Genomic DNA, 17646 nt, shown 5'->3' on the forward strand with positions numbered 1-17646 from the left:
TGACAAAAGGTAGGAATCTGAAACAAAGTTTCTTAAAGTGGATGTAAACGCGATTCATGAAATTTGAGCTGGGCACATCTACCTGCAGTATTTTCTTATCTTTCTTCAAAGCCCTAAGGCTTTCTCCTGCTCTGTTCTTCTGTTACCCTGTTTCCCCCGAAAATAAGACCTAGCGTGATTGTCGGTGATAGCTGCAATATAAGCCCAACCCCACCCCCCCAATATAGCCCCTAGTTAAAGTCATTGTAGGTCTTATTTTCAGGGTAGGGCTTATTTTCCAGGAAACAGGGTAGGGCTTATTTGGGGGGGGGGGGGGTAGGGCTTATATTGCAGCCATCACCGACAATCACTCTAGGTCTTATTTTCAGGGAAACAGGGTATCAGCATGACAAGTTCTCTGACATCCGTGATAAAACCAGGCTGAATTTCGTGTCGCCATTGGTGCTATAAATAGATTAGCAGAGAGCTGGTCTATTCACAGCACAGTTCCACAAGTCTCTGCCTATGTGGAGAGGGGATGTGTGCCTTTCCTCCAATCAGCTGCCTCAAAGTGTATGGCAAGTGAACAGGCCAATCAAGAAGAGAATATTCTATCAGGACAAGCACTTTCTAATCAGTATAGGAGACAGCAGATATACCTGTACAACGTATTCAGGGAGATTTGTTTCATTGCTGTGTATTATCTGAGGCTGTTCACTTCACTGGCTATATGGGAGGGTTTAAATTCTCTTTAAAATCCTTCCAATGACAAAAAAGTTGATTGGTGGTCTTTGAGCAGCATGTTGAGCAAAGTTAGGGATCTGCAAGACTTCAGGCACCACTCGGATGACGACATTCTGAAAGCCGGCATTTGGATAGGAATCTTTGGAGGCTCGAGGTTTGCTTGAGGACGCCGTCCATGAGAAAAACGCCAACTTGTACCTCAAGTGTTCAATTTCTTAAAACAGGGTTGAAAAGCCCCTTAGGTATGGTGGGACTTTATTATGGTGTATACCAGCAGTTTGACAATTGACCTGATGTTTGTGTTTGTCCATTTGGGAGGGTGACATTGTGGTCATTTAGGACCCAGGGGTAGTGCCTAAGCTTCCTACGGGGAGGAAAGTGCCAACTTCAGAACGTGATGATCTACCAAGACCCACATAGGGGCTATGAACCAATCGGTCCCTATTTGATTGTGATCTTTTGAAGGGTATTTCAAGATATTGCTTAATATATTTTCTGGCTGCATTATCTGCTTATGTTGCGTGGTATACCTAGTAATCAAACGTGTAGTCTGAAAGGATGTTTTGGTCTTTGTATGAAAAATCAGTGAGCATCTGCCATGATCTTTGGCTTTATTATAGGCCTTTTTTAAGGATCAGCATGGATGTTTGTATATATTTGTAGCTCAGTGGTAGAATTCTCACTTTGTCGTAGAGGTGGTCTGGGTCCAATTCCTGGCCAATGCCTTGTAACCACATGTATATTATGAGAGGGTGTTTTGGTCTTTGTATGAAGGATTTCGTTATGGGCTTGGCTCTATTGTAGGCCTTCTTAGAGATCTATTTAAACAGTGTAGCGGATGACATTTGGGACCAAATGTCATACGCATGTAAATTTAGTTTTTTGCCTCAGAACAATAGGGGTTCTGAGGGTTAATTACGTAGGTTGGCCTTAACACCAGTCTTGCCAGGCTGTGTTTGGAAGTTCTGCCTGGTCATGTGAAGGGTGAGGTGCACATGACAGGCCAGAACCAGGTCTGGTTGGATGTTTGGGTATCAGCCTTCTCGGAGTCAATCAGTGGGAGTGCTGGGGCCCGCTGGGGAGTCTGGGAAGGGGTGCTTAAGGGGTGTGGGTCACGTGTTAACCACTTCAGCCCCAGACCATTTTGCTGGTCAAAGACCAGACCACTTTTCGCTTTAACTGACAATTGCGTGGTCGTGCAACGTGGCTCCCAAACAAAATTTACATCCTTTTTTTCCCACAAATAGAGCTTTCTTTTGGTGGTATTTGATTATCCCTACGGTTTTTATTTTTTGCGCTATAAACAAAAATAGAGCGACAATTTTGAAAAAAACGCATTATTTTTTACTTTTTGTTATAATAAATATACCCCAAAAATATATATAAAAAAAATGTTTCCCTCAGTTTAGGCTGATACGTATTCTTCTACATATTTTTGGTAAAAAAAATCTCAATAAGCGATTATTGATTGGTTTGCGCAAAAGTTATAGCGTTTACAAAATAGGGCATCATTTTATGGCATTTTTATGAATATTTTTTTTTTACTAGTAATGGCGGCGATCAGCGGTTTTTATTGTGACTGCGACATTGTGGCGGACACATCGGACATTTTTGACACATTTTTGGGACCATTGTCATTTATACAGCAATCACTGCTATATAAATGCACTGATTCCTGTGTAAATGACACTGGCAGTGAAGGGGTTAACCAGTGGGTGGCAGTGTAGGGGTTAAGTGTTCCTAGGGGTGTGTTACTAACTGTTGGGGGCTGGGCTTTCATTTAGTGAACACTGATCTTTGCTCCAATCACATGGAGCAGAGATCAGCGTCACTAGTTGCTAGGCAGAACGGGGAGATGCTGTTTACAACAACATTTCTCCATTCAGCCGCCCCGTGAGATGATCGCGGGTATGCCTGTGGTGATCGAGTTTGCGGGACCCAGGACCAGACTTACGGGGGTCCCGACCGGCACGCGAGCGCGCCTTTGGCGGCGCGCTCACGATGGCAGGGCGGCAAATTAAAAGGGACGTACAGGTACGCCCATTTGCCTGCCCGTGCCATTCTGCCGACGTACATCGGCAGGAAACGGTTAAAGTGTTTTGAGGTGTTCGTGAGACCCGTGTGGTCTGTTCTGGTTCCAGAACCGGGGTAGCCCTGTGAGGGGTCCTGGTCACGGGGTGTTCAACATCCCACAACATGTTCCTGTCGGTGGCCCCTGATAGACCTGTCTGGTCTGGGGTAGGGATCCGTCTGTTCCCGAGTCTCAGAACCGACTGGTCCGAGGCGCAGTAACTGAGGGAGGATTCAAGGTGTCCGGGTGTGCTCTCGGCTTGGAGGGACACCACAACTCGTGGAAGTGATCGGGGGAGGACTCTTCGGAGGAGGGCTAGCAAGTGGCATCCTGAGAAGTGCCTGGTTACTGAGTTGGGAAGGACATTGACGAATTCACACTTTTCCAGTACCATTGAGGAGACGGGAAACGTTCCAGGTACGGTGAAAAACGGTTCCTGTTCACCCTTAGTTGATTGTTCGAGTTTTGAGTCAACGTGCCGACTGCCATGATCTCTGGCTAGAGATCTGTTCAGCCTTGAAGTAGACATGTGCAAAAGGAAAAAATGTGTTTAGTTTAGTTTCGTTTTAATTCGTTAATTAATTAATTTCGTTTAGTTATATTAGTTAAATTAGTTAAATTCGTTTTCGGATTTCGTTTCGTTTTCTACTGCATTCGAAAATATTTCAACCAAATTCGAAAATATTTCTACCAGATTCAAAATGATTTCCACATGAGTCGAAATTATTTCAACTGCATTGGAAATTATTTCAACCAGATTCGAAAATATTTTGCGATCCGAATTTAGGGCCATGTATCTCGGGGTCAATTGGTGCTAGAAACCCCAAATTTGGAGATGTTGTAGTGCTAGTTCTATTGTGTTTGCATACCAAATTTGGGGTTTCTAGCTATAAGTGACCCGAGATGTGTGGCCCCAAATTCTGGTTGCAAAATGTCATTCTCTGCTGCAGAAAAGTGCTTGACATTTTGTGACCCGATTTGGGGCCCCGTAACTCGGGGTCACTTAGAGCTAGAAACCCCAATTTGGTATGCAAACACAATAGAACTAGCACTACAACATCTCCAAATTTGGGGTTTTTAGCACCAAGTGAACCCAAGATACATGGCCCTAAATTCGGGTCGCAAAATATTTTCGAATCCGGTTAAAATAGTTTCCAATGCAGTTGAAATAATTTCGAAAATATTTCAACTAAATTCGAAAATATTTCTACCAGATTCGAAATGATTTCAACTGCATTGGAAACTATTTTAACCGGATTCGAAAATATTTTGTGACCCGACTTTATGGCCATGTATCTCAGGGTAATAATATAATAATAATTTTTTATTATTTTTTTTACTAGTAATGGCGGCGATCAGCGATTTTTATTGTGACTGCGACATTGTGGGGGACCCATCGGACATTTTTGACACATGTTTGGGACCATTGTCATTTATACAGCAATCACTGCTATATAAATGCAGTGATTCCTGTGTAAATGACACTGGCAGTGAAGGGGTAAATCAGTGGGTGGCAGTGTAGGGGTTAAGTGTTCCTATGGGTGTGTTACTAACTGTGGGGGGGTTGGGCTTTCATTTATTGAACACTGATCTCTGCTCCAATCCCATGGAGCAGAGATCAGCGTCACTAGTTGCTAGGCAGAATGGAGAAATGCTGTTTACAACGGCATCTCTTCATTCGGCCGCTCCGTGAGACGATCGCGGGTATGCCCGCGGCGATCGAGTCCGCAGGTCCCGCGACCGGACTCCCGGGGGTCCTGACCAGCGCGGGAGCGCGCCGCCGCCGGCGCGCTCCCGATGGCAGGGCGGCAAATTTAAAGGGACGTAAATGTACGCCCATTTGCCTACCCGTGCCATTCTGTCGACGTACATCGTCGTGCGCTGGTCGGCAAGTGGTTAAAGAGGACTTCAACTGTGTCAGTGTTTGAGTTGTTGGGTATCAACCTTGGGAACCCCTAGACGTGGAGGAGCAGGCCAAGAGAAGGTAACCGGTAAGCCCATTAAGTCAAGGCCGCCCTGCAATGGGTTATGGCGGCTACAACAGTATCTCACAAAAGTAAGTACACCCCTCACATTTTTGTAAATATTTTATTCTATCTTTTCATGTGACAACACTGAAGTAATTACACTTTGCTATAATGTAAAGCATACATACACAATGTAAAGTACATATACTAAGGACACAAACACATATCTTGGTAAATGTCTAAAAAATAAAAAATACGGGATCTAAAATACATTTGCCAGCGAAGGAGAGAAATAAGAAAACTCGGGCTAGTCATTGACAAAAAAAAAAAAAAAAACATAATTTTTATTTATTTATTTTTGTCAACGACCAGCCCAAGTTTTCTTATGTCTCTCCTCTTCATTTAGATAATGAAGACCAAGAAAAAAAGGAGGGTGTACGATATGCCATCAGAAGAGGACAAAAAAAAATGCATCCATGGATGGTGGATGGTCTAATAGACTCAAGTAAATAAAGCAGAAATCTTTGTGTGATTCTTCATATTATATAATTTTTATTTCAGGTGTATTTTTTATTTATTTTTTTGCCAAGAATAATAATAAAATGATCAATCTAAAGAAATAATAAAAGGAATGGAGATCTCATGTGGCCGCACATTCAGGAACATTTTCTCCAGCTGCCGACATTGAAAAATATAAAATCTTTACAGTCCCAAAGGACGTTCTCCTCTGATAGAAGAACACAAAAACTGAACGTCTTAACAAATGTCTCAGGACCTTTCATTTAAAGCGCATTTGTCACTTGAGAGTTGGGAGCCACTTATTTTGTAACAAACAAATCTGCAGTCTTTTTTCATTTTCTAAATGTGAATACAGATTCACGGAGATTTCTTATATTGCCGTCTGCTCTATTTCTTGTGAAAATTATGTTTTGAACAATTGGTGCCGTTTTGAAAGCAAAGCACCCACTTTTTTTTTTTTTTAACCTTGACAACTTAAATATATATTTTATTTCATCATTTTAAATCAAAACTTACATTTTGTTTTCCTTTTTATTGCGAGACATATGTCAAAAGAAATAACATGGCGTTACAATGAAGGGTAAAGGGTAAGCCACTCTTGTGGCTGCTTTTTCTCATGGTCTCTCGGATACCATCAAAGATGAGCATCACGAATGTTATAAATAAACATCTAAGCAGGTGGTCAGATCGCTGCGCTGCACCAAGGAATGGGGACAACAAGTAAAATGCAAAAAAAAAAATATATAACACTTGCACCACCAATAAACAGCAGCCATAAGCAAGCAAAGAAAACACAAAACCACCTACCGTAACTAACTAACCAACTAATATAATACACAAGCAAGGATACAAACAAGAAATAATAAGGCAGGGACAAAAGCAACAAGGGGACAGAAACCAGGGATAAGGAAGCAGACCAAGGAGCAGGGAACAGGACTGAATTACAGGATAACAAATGGGGTGTTGGAACAAACTGAAACGAACTGGAAACAAACTGGAACACGAGCAGGTATTGGAAGGAACAAGCGCTAGCAGAGGAATTCTGAAGCACTGAGCATAGTTCAGGGCGGATCTTTATAGTCCAGCAGACCCATGACAGGTGTGCTCGATGGCAAGTCTGAAGTCCGAGCAGGGAGACACCCGCTGGTGGCCACTGGAATTACACCTTTTGGTGCAGAACGTAATAGTGCCACCAGCAGGTGAAACCAGAAATGACACCGTTCCTGACAGTTCCCCCTCCTAAAGGAGTGGCCTCCGGACGCTCCATTCAGCCCTGGGTACAACCGCCAGAGTGGGTGCAGGAACACCCTAAAATGTTTCCCTACTGAGTCTGTGGACTTATTCGCACTTCCAAGGCCAGAGTCTTTTAGTTCACTGGGGGATGCGCCACCAGAGTCTGAAAATAGGACACGCACCCCACCACCCGGGTCAGGAAGATTGGATCCGGAGATGAAACTTAGTAGGGTAACGGGCAAGAAACCATCAGAGGCAGACCACACAGGGGCATTACATTCAGGCACCATGTCATCAGGCCGGGAAAAGGGCACCAGGTCATCAGGCTGGGCAGAAGGCTCTGAGTCATCAGGCTGGGCAGAAGGCTCCGGGTCGTCAGGCTGGGCAGCAAGCAGAGGTACATCAAGCTGAGCAGCAGACAAAGGCATATCAAGCTGGACAGTGGCACATCAAGCTAGGCAGCGGGCAAAGGCACTTCAAGCTGGGCAGCGGGCAAAGGCACTTCAAGCTGGGCAGCGGGCAAAGGCACTTCAAGCTGGGCAGCAGGCAGAGGCAATTCAAACTGGGCAGCGGGAAAAGACACTTCAAGCTGGGCAGCAGGCAAGGGCACTTCAAGCTGGGCAGCAGGCAGATGCACCTCAAGCTGGACAGCAGGCAGAGGCACATCAAGCTGGGCAGCAGGCAGAGGCACTTCAAGCTGGGTAGCAGGCAGAGGCACTTCAGGCTGGGCAGCAGGCTGAGGCACTTCAGGCTGAGCAGCAGGCAGAGGCACTTCAAGCTGGGCAGCAGGCAGAGGCACCTCAAGCTGAGCAGCAGGCAGAGGTACTTCAAGCTGGGCAGCAGACAGGAACACATCAGACTGGGCAACGAACAGTGGCACATCAGGCGGGGCAGCGCACAGTGGCACATCAGGCTGGGCAGCGGCACATCAAGCTGGGCAGCAGGCAGTAGCACATCAGGCTGGGCAGCGGGCAAAGGCACTTCAAGCTGGGCAGCAGGCAGAGACACTTCAAGCTGGGCAGCAGGCAGAGGCACAACAACCCTTGCTGCTTTCAGTTGAGTGATTTGATCCTTTATCCCCTCAGTCTGAGCAATACTCCGTGGTTACTGTTTAATCTGTGGGCTCCTGGTTTAATTTTTATCATTACTGGGGTGCAATCCAACAGACCTACATCATATTTGCTGGTGGTCCATAATTCAGTGGGAATCACTGGTGGAAATGGCAGAGTGGAATCTTGGATTAAAAATACTCCACAGGCAGAATTTAAAACTTCTGACAGACTACTGACCACTTGGACTCCTGTAGGAGTGTAGTCTATGTTTGCTAAAATTTGGTTCAAAATGTCAGCTCCCAAAAGATTGGTAGGAACTGTGTCTGGAACTAACACTTTAGTGACAACTTCTGTTTGCTGTCCTAGCCTTAGTTTAAGTGGCTTGGACTCAACCAAATCAGTAGAGGTCACGGTTAGGCCAACACCAGAGATAACATTTGTAGATAATAATCCTGGAGGTAAGTCCTCTATATTAAAAACACTTCGGCTTGCACCAGTATCTATTAAACAGGTTAATTCTGTTTCTCCTCCAGGTACCATTGTCTCCCCTATTTAACATGATTGATACTGGCATGCCATTTTCCTATGCCTGATCCACTGCTTTTGGCAGAGAACTGGGATCAGCATGAGCTCTTTTCCAGTCTACGGTCAGGAAGATGGCAGAATTTGGCTATGTGTCCTTCCCCATTACAATTGTAGCATATAATTGGTCCCCGATTGCCACGATTTCTGAAATTGTCTTTGCCTATTCCTCTTCCTCTATGCTTCCCCATGTACATAACCTTGGGTTTGCTGTCTTTTTGGTTAATCCTGTTTTCTATGGATAACAGGATAGGCAGGACGTCTCGAATAGACATATTAACTGCCTCAGGCCTTGCTGTGAACAACTTTTCTTTCAACTGGGGTATTAAACCATCAAGAAACCTTTGTTTCTCCCGCCTTCTCTTCATCTATTTTAAGGCCTGCTTCCTCAGCCATATCACTTAACCTCCTCCAATAAGCCCTTGATGCCTCCTCTTTCCCTTGCTTAGCATTCATAAATGCAGCATGTCTGGTTTGTCCACATATTTGGGGCAATTTTTCCTTCAATTTATCACAAACCTCCCGTCCACTAACCATCTTACCTAGATTTTTGACGTCTACACCACATTCTTTAAAGCCCCATACACACTATCAGATTTTCTGCTGACTTTTTCCTTCAGATTTACCAAAACCATGTAGTAGAAGGGCCGGCCTGATTGCATACAAATTGAAATTCCTAAGGTTTGACCTCATATTACCGGTATATGGTTTTGGTAAATCTGAAGGAAAAACTCAGCAGAAAAACTGATAGTGTGTATGGGGCTTAAGTATATCGCCAGACATGTTGCTTCCCACTGTTTTAATAAGAAGCTGATGAATGTCAGTAGCAGAAGCCTCATATGCTTCCTGTGCAAACCCAATTGGATTCTTTCTAGGATCTTCCAATCCCTCTAATATGGCTCTCATATCTTTGGGACTAAAAGCTACATGCCATTTAATTTGAGACTTACTGTCAACAGCATTACCTTCAAAAACGAATTGGGTTCTGACAGGATGAACTGCAACAGATTGCTCTGTGACCGGGGCAGAAGGGGCGGCATCTCTCTTCTTTCTCTCTTCATCTTGCTGCCACAATTGAGAAATGATGGTTTGCTCCGGAAGTTCAGACTCTATCTCTCTCTTTCTCTGGCCAAAGCCTTAAGTTCAGAGAGATCTAGTTTTGCATATGTGCCGTTGGATTTATGCCAATCACCTGTTTCTAGGACACGAGCCAAATCCCTCTTCGTAGATTGATATGGGGGCTGTTAAACCTCTGCTCTCTACTATATTTCCCAGCTCATCTGTTGTGTGTTCCATGTAATCTAATTCTTTTGCTTTTGTGCGTGGACCCCTTAAAGCCAAACTGGCAGCCACATAAGGCGGGGGGGTCCTCCTCCATAGAGTCTTCTGGCCAAAAGTAGTAAATTTGGGCATTACTTTTATTAAACATCTCCGTCAAGCCAGTTTGATTTGCTACTTCAGCTTCTGTCTCCCATGTGCGAGCTATTCTCCACGCTCCTTCACTACACAGTAGTGGGCCATAATCGTGCAGAAAAGTTTGCCATACCTGTAAATCAAAAGTCCCTTCAGATTTTTTTTTTAGCAATCAATAACAATTTTATTTAGTATTATTCCAGATACATTCCAATTGCAGTGCTTGTACATTTTATACATGAAGTACTTGTTTTCTTTGCATACACGGTTGCAATATATCCTGAGTGCTAAGTTATTCTCTATCTGGAAACCAAATTCTCAACTGCTAATGTCTGACTATTTATTCTTTTACTCAAGTAGTTAGCAACCAAACCTTTTAACTTGTAAGGTTTGTTGGAGTATAAGTACTACCATTAGGGGGAAAAAAGAAAGAGAGAAGAATAGATAAAGGGGGGGGGGGGGTAGGGTATGTCGTCGTCAGCTTGTGCCACCATCCGGATCTCTTTGTTCCTCCCGTTGGTGCCACAACTCCCAGACAATATTGTGTGCATCCAGGCGGTCCCGAATCCTCGCCGTCATCTTCTCCATTAATTCTATATCCCTTATTCTAAATAAAGCTCCTTTGGTCGGGGGGAGCTGCACTTCCAATTCAGCGCCACCAGGCAGCGTGCCGCTATGAGGACATGCCTAACCAGTTTCCACTGTGGGGCTGGTGCTTTCAATGGTAGCAGTCCTAGCAATAAAAACTTAGGAGTAATGGTGACTGCCCTCTCAAGGAGACATGTCGAAAGCTGCTGGACTGATGTCCAAAAAGGGATTTTCTGTGGGCATTCCCAATAAATATGGAACAGTGTTCCCTTGGCTCCCATGCATCGCCAGCAGCGGTCTGAACTAGTTGGATAGATGGCATGGAGCACATCTGGGGTCATGTTCCAGAAGTATAGAATTTTGTAAGTGTTTTCTTTGTATAGCGTGCAAATCAAGCTCTTGGCCACCTGGGTCCATATAGTCCTCCATTGATCCATGGTCATCTCCTCACCCAGAGCCTTTTCCCACTTGAGCATGTATGCATGCTTGCCCATTGATGCGATAGGTCTTTCATTAAGAATTTTATATGTCCCTTCAGATTTTAAAGGTTTAGCTGCTCCCTTTGTCCATTCTACCCATTTATCTAGGGGCTCAGTATAGGCGGAACCGTACCTTCAGTTCAAATATTGTCTAGCGCTCATCTTGCCCTGGGCATTTTCTGAAGGCCTCTCTCTCCCTTCATTCCCTTAATTAATTGAATGCCCAAAATGACTGGCCAGTCTTCTCTACTTGTGCCTATACACTCTTGCCTCTAAAACAAATAGTACAGCAAATCTGCAGATTTACAAGAATAGTCTCCACTTATCTACGTGGATAGAAGGGGTTTATGACAACAGAGAAAACACTCATTAAGAGACCCTCCTCGTCTCTTCTCTGTGAGTCTTATCTGAACCCTATTTTTCCTGCAGGTGACCCTCTGTGTTTCAGAGGATGACAGCTTATAGGCACGATGCCCCACATCTGGTGGGAGTGCCCCAGAATACGATCCTTCTGGGAAAAAAAAAATTCAATTTGAGGGACAAGATTATGGGAAGTCAGATGCCCAGAACCCCCAATGGTCGCCCTTCCTTAGCGCTTATATCCCAAAAATGCCCAAAGCCTCCAGCAGGCTAACTCACTTCATTCTTCTAGGGGCTAAACTTACTGTGGCAAAGGCCTGGAAAAATACGAAAATCTCATTCCTAAGGGGTAGTCAGAAAGGTCTCCTGGATAATGTCGCAGGAGAAACTCTCCAGCATACTCTTGGATACGGCCAGCAAATTTGAGTCCATCTGGGCACCCTGGGCTAATCACGTGGGAACTCCACTGACCACTAACTCACTATCAGCTCAATTTAAAATATGATCTAGATTCGTGGCTCCTTTCTTTGTCTTCCCCTCTCTCTTTTCTTACTTCTACCTTTTCTCCCCTCCTTTCCTCTCTTTCCCTCCCACTCTACCCCCCATGTTACAAAAGTTTAAGGAAGAAAACGACAGTTTGCCTTATATTATCCCTTTATTGAGAAGTTTATTATGGGTAATATGAACCATGGCGATTTTCTCTCATTCCTGTTTATATTTCGTCAGAGGTCGGGAGCCAGAACCGTCTAATCCGGTACAGTTAGTTCCCATATGGGGTGCCGGAAGGCGAGGGGTCCCTCCACCTGACGCTCTGGGAAGTTTCCTATTGCCTTAGTCTGACCACGGTCGTCCAATCTCAGGTTTTCTAATATTATTCTTGTTTACATGAACCAATTGTTTTTCATTCTGCTCAGCTACAATGCTTGTATACATTGGCGTTATACGTAATGTCGTTTTCAAATGTATTTATCTTGTTACTCAAATTAAAAAATGAAATAAAAAAAAAAAATGGCCTTTTCTTTTCAATCTACAACCGCTGTAATTTTCGGTAAAATGTAATGCAATATGGCCACGCGGAGGCGCTGTGTACAGAAAGCCCCCAGAAACATAATTTCCTGCTTGTGTGCTCACTGATTTTCTCAGAAGTCTGTACTAAGATACAAGTCAGATTTTTGGCATCCCCTGCAACAAACATAAAATTTTTGTTAAGATACTCCCAATAGGAAATCATGTCTAAAGGGATGTAGACCCTGCAAGTTTCCTCATTAGTGCCCTGTAGGTGCAGCAGCTGGTTCATAATTAAGAAACCACTTCCATTAGACTCACTTACCACATGGACACAGACAAACACAAAGGCACTTCTTCAGAATGACAAGAGGTAGGAACCTGCAACAAAGTTTGTTATGCCGCGTACACACGATCAGATTGTCCGCCGTACTTAGTCCGCCGAAACGCATTTCAACAGACAATCCGATCGTGTGTGGGCTTCAGCGGACTTTTTCAGCGTGCAGTCCGGAGTACTAAGAAGGCCGGTTTGCACACCAATCTTCCCATCATACTTTGGTTTCAGCGGACAATACGTTCGTCAGTATGCTAGTCCGACGGACTAAGAATGGCGCATGCCCAGAAAGGATTTACAGGGCGGAAGCGCTCTGTCTTGTAAAACTAGTGTTCGTATTGAAGCTAGCATATTCGTCATGCTGCTAATTTTGTGATTTTTTAATATAGCACATTCTTTTCTTCTTCATAATGCGAGAAAAGTGAAGTTGCTTTGCTGCTTATATTCACACAGAGTTATCACAAATGTCTTTATTCATCCTCATCCTATGATTAATATTCCAATTTGAGAATAAATAAAAAAAATAAATAACGGACGAATTAAGCTGAAGTCTGAAAAGCGTGAATCGTCTCTAACCAAACTTCCACTAACGCAAAGTCAGCAGAAGGAGCCCAAAGGGTGCTTTACTGTGTCTTGGACTTCCTATTTCTAGTCCCGTCGTACGCGCTGTACGTCATCGCGCAAGCTTTCGGCGGACTGTTTGTGTATCCGTGTGTGGCCAAGTCCGTTCGGCAGAAAGTACGCCGGATTGTCCGCCGGATTGTATGACGGACTAAGTACGTCATACAATTCGATCGTGTGTACGCGGCATTAAAGTGGATGTAAACCCGATTCATGAAATTTGAGCTGGGCACATCTACCTGCAGTATTTTCTTATCTTTCTTCAAAGCCCTAAGCCCTTGTACACACGGTCGGAGATTCCGACGGAATGTGTCCGATCGGACTGTTTTGTTGGAAATTCTGACTGTGTGTGGTCTACATCGGACTGTTTCCATCGGAGTATCCGACAGACCAAGTTTTCCAACTTGTTGGTAAAATTTTCCGACAAAATGCTCCGATCGGACATACTCCGATCATGTGTAGAGAATTCCGATCGGACAAAGTGCCACGCATGCTCAGATCAAATTCCTACACCAAAGCTATTGGCTACTAGCCTGAACGTAGTCCCGTCATAACGAAATAACGTCATCACGTCGGATTTTCCGACAACTTTGTCCGACCGTGTGTATACAACAGTTTCGGACAAAATCCGTCGGACAAAATCCGACGGATTTGGTTGTCGGAATCTCCGACCGTGTGTACAAGGGCTAAGGCTTTCTCCTGCTCCGTTCTTCTGTTACCCTGTTTCCCCTGGGCACATCTATCTGCAGTACTATCTGCAGTTGTACTCCCCCTAGTATGTATGATGTATTATCTTAGCCCCCAAGTGCAGAACTTTACATTTATCAACATTAAACCTCATCTGCCACATAGTCACCCAATTAAACAGAGCATTGAAGTCGGCTTGTAAGTTGGAGACACCCAACTGCATTGCATGAACGTTATTTCGATCTAAATCTAGTTCTGGATTGGCTTATTATTCAGGGATATAAAGTCCTCCTGAATGCTGCCTTAAGGTCGTTATTCCTCAGGCTGTAGATCAGAGGATTAAGCAAAGGGTTAATGAGGGCAATTATGACTGAAAACAGCTTGTTTATGGCAAACATATTAGTGGCAGTGGGAACCAAGTAAATAAAAATTAGGGAGCCGTAGAAGATGAAGACCACCAAGAGGTGTGATGTGCAGGTAGAGAAGGCTTTCATCTTTCCAGTTTTGCCAGGAATGTGGAGAATTGTACTGATAATTCTAATATATGGAAGAAATGTGAAAAGAAAGGCAGTTAATGAGAAGCTGCCGCCCAATGCAAAAACCAGCACTATATTTATTGTTGGGTCAGTACATGTAATCTGGAACAAGTGTGGGAGGTCACAGAAGAAGCTGTGGATGGAATTTGGACCACAGAAGGACAACCTGAGTGAACAAAGTGTATGAACCAAGGAATAAATAATCCCAAAGACCCAAATTATAACAGATAAATGACTGCACATCCTCCAGGACATAATTTGTGTGTATTGTAGGGGGTGGCAGATGGCGATGTACCGGTCATAGGACATAGCCGAGAGCAAGAGGACCTCAGAGCAAGCAAAATAGAGAAAGAAAAAGACTTGGGCTTTACAGGCAGGGAGGGATATTGATCCGGTTTTGGTGACCAAGTCAAAGAGCATCCTTGGTCCACTCACTGATGAATAAGACATGTCCAGAAATGCCAAATTGCTGAGAAAAAAATACATTGGGTTGTGCAGATGGTGGTCAGTGAGGACCAAGAAAAATATAATGAGGTTTGTGATCAGAGTCATCAGATAGATGAGAAGGAAGAGCACAAAAAGTCCATTCATGGTGGGTGGATGGTCTGATAGACCCACAAGAATAAGAGTGGTAATCTTTGTGAGATTTCTCATATTCACTTACTGTGTAAATGTATCAACAAAACACAGAAAGAAAATTATTATTCTGAGAAATGATTAATAGGAAAACATGTGTGCCGCACCTCATGCTCAGACTTCCATATAAACATTTGATTCAGTTCTTGGCTTATATAGATATAAAATCCTGACATTCCCACAGGACAGTCTGATGTGTTGTAAGAAAACAAAGCTTTGAGTCTCGTTAATTGTCTTTTAAGACGTAATTTTAAACACCTTTGTCACCCGAGAGCCTTTCTTTTTATAAAAATACGTTTAAAGTTACCTTTAAATAAATCTGAATAAACATAATAAAATAATTTCTGACTAAAACTCTACAGTAATTCCATTCTTCTTCAGTTCCATTTTATTGGCCATTGAACAAGCACAAAACACTTTGAAGGGTAATGCCAAAAAAAAATAAAAAATAATAGCAAATAAAGAAAAAATAATATGCCATGTACAATTACGACTCAAGTGAAATTGTAATTGAATTTTTTTTTTAAAGAAAATGACCTTTTCTTTTCAATGTGCAGCCGCTGTAATTTTCTGTACAATGTAATGCAATATGGCCACCTGGAGGCGCTGTGTACAGAACGCCTCCCCCTCCAGAAACATAATTTCCTGTTTGTGTGATTGGCTCACTGATTTTCCTGCACTAAGATACAAGTCAGATTTTTGGCATCCCATGCAACAAAAATTAATTTTTGTTAAGATACTCCCAATATGAAATCATGTCTAAAGGGATGTAGACCCTGCAAGTTTCCTCATTAGGGCCCTGTAGGTGCAGCAGCTGGTTGATTATTAAGAAACCAATTCCATTAGACTCACTGACCACATGGATGGACACAGACAAACACACAGGGATTTCTTCAGAATGACAAAAGGTAGGAATCTGCAACAATGTTTCTTAACCACTTCAATACAGGGAATTTATCCCCTTCCCGCCGAGCGTACGCAGATGTGCTTACTCGGCTTCCGGGGGGTATACCGGGATGATGCCCGCACCTGCAGGCATCATCCCAGTACCGTTTTTTTCAGCGAGCGATTGGCTTTCCAGCCATAACAACCAATGCGGCTAAAAGCCACTCGGCTGTTATGCCGGAGGAGCGGGAGGGGACGTCCCCCCTCTCCTGCTGCCTCCCGCCGCTGTTACCGGTGCTCCCGCTCGATCGGGAGCACCGATTCGCGATCCGACGCCTCCAGCTGCTGGGGAGGAACTGGAATGAAGCCGTAAGCAGCTTCGTTCCAGTCTCCTCATAGTAAAAATGGAAGCGACGTCATGACGTCACTTCCTGTTTACTCGGGTGCCAATGGCGCCGGTTTTAAAAAGATATACGGTATTCAGAATCGCAGTTTTCAGTGATCTGAATACATTGAAGTGTAAAGGAGGGGTGGGGGGTCTTTTAGACCCCCGATCCCTCCATAAAGAGTACCTGTCACCACCTATTACTGTCACAAGGGATGTTTACATTCCTTGTGACAGCAATAAAAGTGATCAAATTTTTTATTTATTTTTTTAAAACAATTTATTAATTTAAAAATAAATAAAATAAAATAAAAAATATTTTTTTAAAGCACCCGCCGTCCCCACGAGCTCGCGAAGCAAAGAAAACGCATACGGAAGTCGCGCAAAAACAAAAATGTTATCATTTTTTTCATACAAATAGAGCTTTCTTTTGGTGGTATTTAATCACCACTGGGTTTTTTATTTTTGCGGCATAAGTGAAAAAAGAGCGAAAATTTTGAAAAAAATACACTTTTTTTTAGTTTCTATGATAAAATTTTGCAAATAAGTCATTTTTGTTCATAAATTTGGGCCAAAATTTATACGGCTACATCTCTTTGGTAAAAGTAAACCAAATTAGAGGATATTATTTAGTCTCTTTGAAAGTTATAGAGTCTACAAGCTATGGTGCAAATCATTGAAAATTGATCACATCTGATCACACCTGAAGCACTGACGGCCTATCTCATTTCTTGAGGCTCTGAAATGTCAGGAAAGTACAAATACCCCCCAAATGACCCCTTTTTGAAAAGTAGACAGTCCAAGGTATTTAGTAAGAGGCATGGTGAGTTTTTTGAAGTTGTAATTTTTTCCCACAATTCTTGGAAAATAGAAGAATGATTTTTTTTTGTTTTGTTTTTTTACAAAATTGTCATAATAACAAGTTATTTCTCATACACAGCATATGCATACTTCCAATTACACCCCAAAATACATTCTGCAACTCTTCCTGAGTATGGCGATACCACATGTGTGGGACTTTTACACAGGCTGGCCACACAGAGAAGTCCAAACTGCAGGGAGCATAAATGACACTGTCATGGTTATGCAATAGAGTTCGTCTGCTTACCTGTCTCCATGTGTTCATCTCTAGAGACCAGCCGACCCTCACCTGACTGCTTTTATAATCCATCCACTGGCATGGCTCCACCCTAGCTCCTATCAGAGAACTCTATATTAACCTGTGCACTGCAGGCCAGCTCTGCTGATCAACCTTTGTGTGTTAGCTTCCTGTTACCTGCCATGTGCTCTGCTGTTATTCCGTTACCGACTTTGGCGTGTCCTTGACTATCCCTGTTTGCCTGTGATCCTGACCTTTTGGCGTGTCCCTGACTATTCCTGTCTTCTTGTGGCCCCGACCTTGGCTTTGTCCCTCACCATCCCTATCCTCCTGTTGCCTACTGTGGGTGTGAGCTGGGGGACCCTGGGGGTCGCAACCTGGAGCCAGTTGCAGCCAAGTCCATCCTCACCACTCAAGGCTCTGGTGAACACCTGCTGGCTCTTAGACTCCGTGCCCCAGGGAATCTTACGC

The 17646-nt window shown here is 43.6% G+C and overlaps 1 protein-coding gene across 1 annotated transcript; it reads right to left on the reverse strand.

Annotated features, from left to right (window-relative positions):
- Positions 1 to 8854: 8854 nt before the first annotated feature.
- On the reverse strand, positions 8855 to 14918 carry LOC143958044 (olfactory receptor 1E16-like). Its single transcript, XM_077467490.1, has one exon. It carries the CDS (start codon positions 14822 to 14824, stop codon positions 13907 to 13909), a length of 918 nt encoding a protein of 305 aa, XP_077323616.1. The 5' UTR covers positions 14825 to 14918; the 3' UTR covers positions 8855 to 13906.
- Between the last annotated feature and the right edge of the window lie 2728 nt (positions 14919 to 17646).

The sequence above is a fragment of the Lithobates pipiens genome, unplaced genomic scaffold (assembly GCF_037356315.1).
Source record: "Lithobates pipiens isolate NorthernLeopardFrog02 unplaced genomic scaffold, aLitPip1_a1.2 Scaffold_56, whole genome shotgun sequence".
Lineage (NCBI taxonomy): Eukaryota > Metazoa > Chordata > Amphibia > Anura > Ranidae > Lithobates > Lithobates pipiens.

Coding starts and splice junctions, on each gene's coding strand:
- LOC143958044 (XM_077467490.1), bottom strand. CDS start 14,824: ATGAGAAATCTCACAAAGATTACCACTCTTATTCTTGTGGGTCTATCA.